General features: G+C 34.5%; 1 protein-coding gene across 3 annotated transcripts in view; it reads right to left on the bottom strand.

Annotated features, from left to right (window-relative positions):
- Window positions 1-1422: 1422 nt before the first annotated feature.
- LOC145279526 (putative imidazolonepropionase) overlaps window positions 1423-9000 on the bottom strand; it is an 83260-nt gene continuing 75682 nt past the window's right edge. For all 3 annotated transcript variants that reach the window (XM_080130900.1, XM_080130815.1, XM_080130738.1), the window contains exon 8: window positions 1423-1571. In XM_080130900.1, the coding sequence (XP_079987026.1) occupies window positions 1478-1571 (94 nt within the window). In that variant the 3' untranslated portion in view covers window positions 1423-1477. The remainder of the gene's footprint in view (window positions 1572-9000) is intronic.

Here is a 9000-nt window from a genome sequence, read left to right as displayed (position 1 = left end):
CTTCTGAGGAGTTAAAGGCAGAATAGATTCATTGATTAATATAATTAAATGAATTCTTTTGCGCTACGAAACAGGTGCTGTTAAGAATTATCCATGTCAACATACTTAAAGGAATAAATTGTAAGATGGTCAACATCTTGAAATATTGAATATAGACTTTTTATCATTTATTTGTTATATATTGCATAGAAGCATTTTTTTTTACTGCAGAGATTAAACACGGGTTATGTAGTGTTAAATCTAGTTAGTCTCCCTTACACCTTTACATGTTTTTTGGTGAAATCAAGACATGCTTACCTCCCTTTAGATGTGTACAACAGGATTTGAACGAGAACTTACGAGACTACACACTGCTGACGTAGGACGGGTGGCCATCTTTGTTTTTGATTTTGTTACTGCAGAGCACATGTATTAATAATAAATCTATCCTTTCTGTTCATTTCCATCGGTCTTGTGTCTTTTTTCCATATAGATTTGATGAAAGTGTTTCTGTTGAATGAACTGGTTTCGAACTTGGAACATTCAAGTCTTCAGCCACTGTCCTCCTTCTCTTAGGACTAAAGTAATTAAAAAAAGTAATTGTGTCAGACGAATTTGATGACACAGAGAATATAGTGAATGATGCATAATTTCCAAAATTGGAAGAGCAAGAACGTTTTCGGGTGTTCTACCACTCCAGAGGGTATTTCACTCCCAATGCAATCCTCTACCTATACAAGAGCCAAATATGTCCTAAGATGAAATACTATTGTCACTTGTGAAGAGGAGCTGCTCAGAGCACGTCATTCTGCCTTGACAGGATATAAAACCGACTTTTAGTTGATATCTTGTTCTCTTTCTTACAACCCCCTTCACACAGAAGATACATTGCAAGATTTTCTTTGCTCTAATGTTATTTTCATGATAAGTGCTCAACTGAGCTTCAATTTATGCCCCCACCCCGTAAAACGTTCACAACATGCACTCATCTAGCTACAACCACTGTCAACAATTTCCCCCACTCTCTATTTGTGCCTAAATCTAAACACAAATTCCATGAAAAAATTTTTTTCCTAGAAATGCCCACCTGTGGACCTCTATACCACAGTACTGTTTTCCAGTTGACTACAGTATGGTTGTTTTCAAGTCCAATGTAAACAAATTCTTGTTGAGCTGTACCCTTAAATAATCAAATTTACCCAATTTTCATCACTACCAATCATTATGTTGTTGTCTCACGACCACTGAACACTCATTAATCCTTATCCTCGAGTAGCCTTGAACCTTGATGTGGTGATTCTAATGTTAAAAAAAAACTATCATGTCACATTTCATGGAACCAATCATGTGATCAACACTCCTTGCATTGATACCAGTTATCTCCCCTTTGTTCTGAAATTATAAGTAAAAAATAAACTATAAGTAAAACAATATTTATTTTTATTTCTGTTTTATGATTTTATTTATCTTCTGTGTATAAAATATCAAGATAAGAAAATCAGTCTCCTTTCTCCAAAACGACTTCACCATGAACAATCACATAACGAATCAGGTCATTATGGCAACCCATCTGGTAAATTAAATGTTCCCACCTAAAAATACAAAAAAAAAAAAAAAAAAATAGATAAGAAAGCAGGAAACAAGGAGGGAATGCCAAAGTCTAGCAGTCCAAGAGAAAAATCTATTAGAGTAGAAGGCTTTCCAGTATCTAGGGACATCAACAGTAAAGGGGGGGGGTTGCTACTTGTCAGGTTAGCTGGAAGTATATATGAAGGGGATACAGGTGGAACAAGTGCGGTGACTTCATCAGAGCTCATTCCATTAAAATACTTATAAAACAAGCACAGAAATTTAACATTGCAGTGATGGGACACGGGTTGAGACTTGGCTAACAGTGTGATAACTATTAGATTTGAGACTCTTTTGTTGGGCCTTATCAAAGAGTAAGAGTAACCCAGATGTGGCTACAATACTCTGTGCATGGGTGTATTGTGGATTTGTAAAGATATAGGACACGCTTTGGTATGAGTAATTTTCTGGCATGATAAAGAGAGAGAGCCCATCTTCTTTGCAGCAGCCTTGGCAATGTCCTCAATGTATTCCAATTCATGTTACCTGTGAATGTTAGGCTGAGGAGTTTGCTTTTGCTGTTAAACAAAACTTAATTGCGAGCTGTAGTGGTGATGCTGAAAAGAAAATGTCACTATTCTAAAAAATACTTTTCTTCTTGGCTACTCAGTATTGCCTAGGAACGAATGAGAACAAACATGGGTCGATCCTTAAACCTTTATTATTCCTGATATTCACCTCTCTGATAAAATTGTGTCCAAGATGGGTCTGTATATACACTAGATGACACAACGTAACATGGGTCTGTATATACACTAGATGACACAACGTAACATAATATATATATACATAGTTATGAGGCGTATATAAGTTTCGTGGTTCAATTTTAAATTCTGAAAAAAGAGCTTTTCCTTTTTGGCTAGGATCTACTTGAAAGTATTATCTATTAGGATTTTTCATCTGAATTCTATCAGTGTCATATATATATATATATATATATATATATATATATATATATACTCACAAAAGACGATACAACCCTTGTAAGAATACACATATGAACGTATATTATATATACATTTAAAGAGAGACTGCAGGTCATATAAAAATACAAAAAAAAAAAAAAAAAAATAGATAAGAAAGCAGGAAACAAAGAGGGAATGCCAAAGTCTAGCAGTCCAAGAGAAAAATCTATTAGAGTAGAAGGCTTTCCAGTATCTAGGGACATCAACAGTAAAGGGGGGGGGGTTGCTACTTGTCAGGTTAGCTGGAAGTATATACGCTATACAACAGATATACCAGCCCAGATGAGGCAAAAATACTCCATGCATGGGCAAATGGTGGCTTTGTAAAGATACAAGATACTGCAAGGTGTGAGTAATTTTTTAGAAAGCCCAATTTCCTGACAGTAGCCTTGGCAATGTCCTCAATGTATTTATTCCAATTCATATTGCCTGTGAATATTAAGCCAATGAGTTTGAATGAAGAGCTCTTGAGTAGACTATTATTAGTCATGGAAATCAGTGGTTGAGACAGTTTCTTTTAATTGTTATAGGAAATAAGCTTAGTCTTAGCAGCATTAAATCTTACTATCCATTTACATCCCCATTCTTTTTTTTTTCTTACATGAAAGTCACCACTTATCAAGGTCCGAAGGCCACTCGGGGATAAGGGTTATTGCGTGTACAGTAATCAATGGGACAATATCGTAGTAATCGTTAGTAATGGAGATCTGATAAAGTGTCTAACATTCTACACCACACTGAAGGTCATTCTCTAAGGTTTCAGCCATTGCCTATAATATGTGTGCATTCGTTTTCCTCTTATGTTTGCTATAGAGCATGGAGTCATCAGCAAATACACCCAATGTATGAGTATGTGTGACGTTTAGCATAACCGTAACAGTTCCATCAAACGTATCATCTGTGTGACGCACAGACAAAGTGGATATACTTTCTTTATGGTTACTTTTGTTCACCGAATTTAGGAAAACTCGTCCCGGGAAAACTCGTCTCGGGAAAACTCGTCCCCTTTCGCTAGGTAGGAAAACTGGTCCCTTATTGAATAACTATCGATTGAAAACACATTTTATGATCGTTCTTGAAGGAGATATTGTTTTTTAAAATAAACTATAGCCCCCCCCCATAATATTTTTGTAAAAATATTTTTACTTGTTTAATGTTTTTTTGTTTTTTTTTTTTAAATAAAATCGATTTTCTAAGTGTCCGTTTTCTACCTAACTGGCTAAGTTCTTAGTGGTTTAACTTATTTTAAAGCGTTTATTATGTTCATACAAAGTTAATTACAAATTTTTTTTTGTTCTTATTTTAACGATGTTTTTTGGAGTCATAAAAACAATAAAAAAAAAAAAACCCAAAAATTAAAAAACAGGGAGCTATTCGATTCTTCGTTACGCTTTTGGTTTTGTTTTTTAATTATGATAGTTTTTTTGTTGTTATGTTTTTGTTTTCTGTCATGCCAAATGCACTCAGGCGTTATTTAAAATTATGATTTTATCAATTATCAACATTTATTGTCGTCCTGTCAAATTTTGCAAAAATTAACTAATAAATTAAAAGCGAAATATTTTTTTGGCGCGAGAGATGCCATGTGCTAACAATCTCTCGTTAACTTATTTTTAATTTTTTTTAATTTTTACTTCAAAATTCTAAAATCAATCATTAAGAGAGAAAGTAATCACTAAACAAATTTATTAATCAATTTTATTGAAAACTCCGCTATCGTTTATCATTTTTTGTTGGTTGCTTTACGAAGGGAGATATAGGTTTTATCCCCCCCTCTATCTCTAAATTATATTTTAAAAAATATTAAAATTTATTATTTTCTTTTTAAAACCAAATCTCCCTCAGTAATTTCTTTAATTTTCTATTTTTTAGCGATTATCAAGACCCCCTAAGATGTGATATACCGGGCATTATTTCTCGTTCTCCCGTAACACTCGACATGTTTTTGTTTTTTTTTCTTTACCAAATAAACGATTCCAAATAAATTAAATAAACAACATAGTCGGCGAGGTAGAAAAATCGATTTTACCCTTTTATAAACAACAGTATATAAGTAAATTCTTTTTATATTAATATAAAAAAAAATATGCGGTCTCGTTTATGAACATAATAAACGCTTTTATTAAAAATACAAAAAAACATTAAACAAGTAAAAATATTTTTAAAAAAATATTATGGGGGGGGCTATAGTTTATTTTAAAAAACAATATCTCCTTCAAGAACGATCATAAAATGTGTTTTCAATCGATATTTATTCAATAAGGGACCAGTTTTCCTACCTAGCGAAAGGGGACGAGTTTTCCCGAGACGAGTTTTCCGGAGACGAGTTTTCCGGAGACGAGTTTTCCCGGCACCTTGTTCACCAGCTTACGTCCAATATGGTATGATTAGCATGGAAAGAATTGAAAAGATTGTTGGAAGATTATTACGGGATTGTTGCAAATCTCAATGCGCGTTGTCATGGATGGTTATCCCAACATTACATATTTTTTTCCTTAGTTGTGAATAGCAGATGGGAAAGAAAAAACAGTAATATTTGTTTAAACTGAGCAAAGGTACACTGATTCAATTTCTTAATCCTGCTACTAAGTCAGTCTGAAAGAACGAGGTCAAGAACAAGGTCATGCCATCATATCTATTTTAGCCAAGGATTCAGCTATTGGAAGCCTGTTGAAAAAAGTATTTCATCAGTCAAGTAAAAAAAGATATTTCATCAAATCTATTTTTAAATTGAAATGCGAGACAGAAAAAAAAACAGAAGGAGCGAAAACCTCTACTTCTCCACTTTTAGCAGAACTCGGCCTCATTTTTCACCGCTTGACCAGCAAGCATGACATTGTCCCATGCGTGGGAAAGATGGAGGAAGAAAGTTCGCCCATGTAACGTTTAGCTACATGTTTCCCTAATGCGAAAAACTATCGACATGTCCCAATTTACACCGCAGAAAAGATATCTTGGAAATCGAAATGGATGACGCTTCCTCAGCAAAGAAACATTCGCATAACAACAGATATGCTCAGTGAACAAGATATGAAAAAAGAAACAAACTGTGAGTTAATGTTTGACCTATCCTCGTCTCTCTATAAAAGACCCCCTCTCAGACTGAAACCCAATGATTTGTTTCATCATATAACTTCCAGTCAAGCTATTCTTTCTTTCATTTTCAGTACATAATAGTTATAAATATCCCATACCCTGTATTCTTGAATGTTCCCTTTTCTTTAAATTTTTTCTTTCCCATCTGTTAATAAATTTATTTTAAATTGTTTGAATTGTCTTGACTTCGTTATTTCTTGCATTCGTTGTGTTCGACTATTTTATTTTGCATCCTGTTTGTCTCATAAAAATTAATCCATGTTTCAGCCTTTCTATATAAAAAGGACGTCTGTACCACAATGGGAGCTTACATGAGTCGTACCTCTGCACAGAAAACTTGTCTGTATAAAAAAGTAATTTATAAAAGAAAACCTTTTTAAAAGAATCCCTCCCTCCTTTTGTTTTTTTATATCCCCCCCTTTTTTTTTTACCCTTGTCGCGCGTGTGCCCTTCGTATCCCCAAACAGGGAGGCATACGTGACAGTGTATAGTCGAGTTAACTAACATAAGACAGAGTAGAACAGAAACAATTGGCTAGATGTAGTAGGGCTAGTAGCAATTCTAAAATGACCATGCCAGATAAACAAAAAGAACAAGATCTTGAAAACCTTGAAAGTGATAAAAGTATCTGATGAATTCAAATTAGAACTCAATAGGCTGTTGAGGTGAAATTAAGATTTGTTCGTCAGTGAAGGTAAAAACTTGGATAGAACCGATATGGTAGAGATGCATGTTGATGCAGGAGTGCATGAACTCATATGAAGATGCCCATAACAAACATCGTTCAAGCAGAGAAAAATGGTACATTCGGCAGTTGACAAAGTAATGTGAGTTGGGGTAATTGAGAGATCCAAAAACCGTAGTGGAGTTTTTAATAGAAAAGAAAGATAGTAGCAGGATATTCTGTGTGTATTTTAGAGCACTAAATAAAATTACAAAGAATTATGTGCATTATCAGTTATTAATGACTAGGTCTGTGACAACAGAATATTCTTTTCATTCTTTTGGCTCTCGGGTATATATCTAACACAGTTAGACACACTTAATCGACTGAGAACCACATCAGTCTATATAAAAACATATAAGATATTAACAGATATATACTCAAGAGTCAAAACAATGAAAAGAATATGCTGTTGTCACAGCCCTATTAATGACTTCTTCTTATGGTGATATCCTCAAGAGAAGATGTATGTGAACAAGCCTCAAAATATTCAAGAATTGAAAGAGAACATCAGAAACCAAATTGAAGAATTAAACCAAAAACCTGCAGATTCTTCAGGGAGTCATGAACAATTTCTTTGAAAGGATAGAAAATTGCCAATTGTCTAAAAGATGTGATTTTTCATGTGTAAAATTTTCATTAATCATTTTTATATCTATATGAATAAATCTCCTATATCTCTTCTATACTGTGTGCTTAATGTGCCAGCTGTATGTTTTTTTTTTTTGCGCTACCTGTATTAATATTCTCCAATGAAGACCACTTAACAGCACACAGATAACATCTTGAGTAGCTTGTGAAAACATAATTTCAGGTTGAAAGCTATTAAGCGTGAAGTCTTTAAAAAAGAAATTCAGCACCTGGGTGTGAAAGTTAGTGAGACAGGTATACAGCTGGATCCGAGCAAAATCAAATCTATAAAATCGATTTTGCCTCCAACCTATTTTGTATCCTATACCTCTATAAGGCAACCATTCGCCCATGTATGGAGTGCTGTTGTCACATCTGGGCTGGTGCATCTGCTGCTTGTCTCTCGCTCCTGGACAGGGTTCAAAAGTGAGTCGCCAACCTGATAGGTCCTGAACTGTCATCTAGGCTTCAGCCTTTGTCCCATCGACGAGATGTTGCATTCCTCTGCCTGTTCTACAAATACTTTAATGGTGAATGCTCTGACGAACTGCAAACACTTGTACCTCCCCGAGGTAACTACCCCCGACAAACCCGACAAGCTACTAAGTCTCATCCCTTTACAGTAGAGATCCCTAGGTGCAAGAAAGCCTTTTACTCCAATAGTTTCTTTCCCACAACTGCGGGTCTTTGGAACTCCCTTCCGGGATTCTGCTTTCCCAACTGATATGCAGAAGTTCAAGTGTAATGTTAACAAACATCTTTCTACTCATCTCCCTTCATAATGACCCTGATAATTAAGTTCCTGATTGTAGCCCCCTGCTTCAAAGTGGCACTGTGCCTTGTTTGGGGTGAAAATTGAATAAATATATATATATATATATATATATATATATATATATATATATATATATATATATATATATATATAAGACACTGATAGAATTCAGAGGAAAAATCCTGATAGATATTACTTGAAGTAATACTTGCAAGGAGATCCTAGCCAAAAAGGAAAAGCTCTTTTTTCAGAATTTAAAATTGAACCACAAAACTTATATATATATATATATATATATATATATATATATATATATATATATATATATACGCCTCATAACTATGTATATATATTATGTTACGTTGTGTCATCAAGTGTATATACAGACCCATCTTGGACACAATTTTATCAGAGAGGTTGTTTATGGATATCAGGAATAATAAAGGTTTAAGGATAGAGATCCCTAGGTGCAAGAAAGCCTTTTACTCCAATAGTTTCTTTCCCAGAACTGCGGGTCTTTGGAACTCACTTCTGGGATTCTGCTTTCCCAACTGATATGCAGAAGTTCAAGTGTAATGTTAACAGACATCTTTCTACTCATCTCCCTTCATAATGACCCTGCTAATTAAGTCCCTGATAGTAGCCCCCTGCTTCAAAGTGGCACTGTGCCTTGTTTGGGGCGAAAATTGAATAAAAAAAAAAAACTAAAAAAAAAAACATAGTGAGACAGATAAGAGCTTTCATTGAAATGACGTTGATTTATTAGAAACTTTTTTATTGCTGAGCCACTAGTTTGTTTAACGAAGAAACATGTTCATTTTCTATGGGACAATGCATGTCAGGCTGCCTGTGATTGCCTAAAAACGAAGCTTGTAATACAGGCTTATCCCAATCCAGATAAGACATACAAATTATATACAAATGCCATCAATCATTCGATTAGTTTATGTTTGTCACAAATGGTTTATGATCAGAGGGAGAGAAAAGAAGTAGAAAAACAATTTACTTTTTATCCCATTATCTAGGTGACACACAGACAAGATGGACAACCTTTGTTTATGGTTAAACTAATTCTGTACAACGGATCAACTTTGTTAATGTAAATATTTTGTAAAGTCGAACAGAATGAAGGAAGAAAGCAACCACGTGTCTGCGCGTATTGTCTTACCTACTGGGAGGATCACAGGGAGGGCAGAAATTAA

This window comes from Euprymna scolopes, chromosome 1 (assembly GCF_053919585.1).
Source record: "Euprymna scolopes isolate OS-2025 chromosome 1, ASM5391958v1, whole genome shotgun sequence".
In the NCBI taxonomy this organism is placed as follows: domain Eukaryota; kingdom Metazoa; phylum Mollusca; class Cephalopoda; order Sepiida; family Sepiolidae; genus Euprymna; species Euprymna scolopes.
This window is presented reverse-complemented; position numbering and strand designations above follow the sequence as displayed.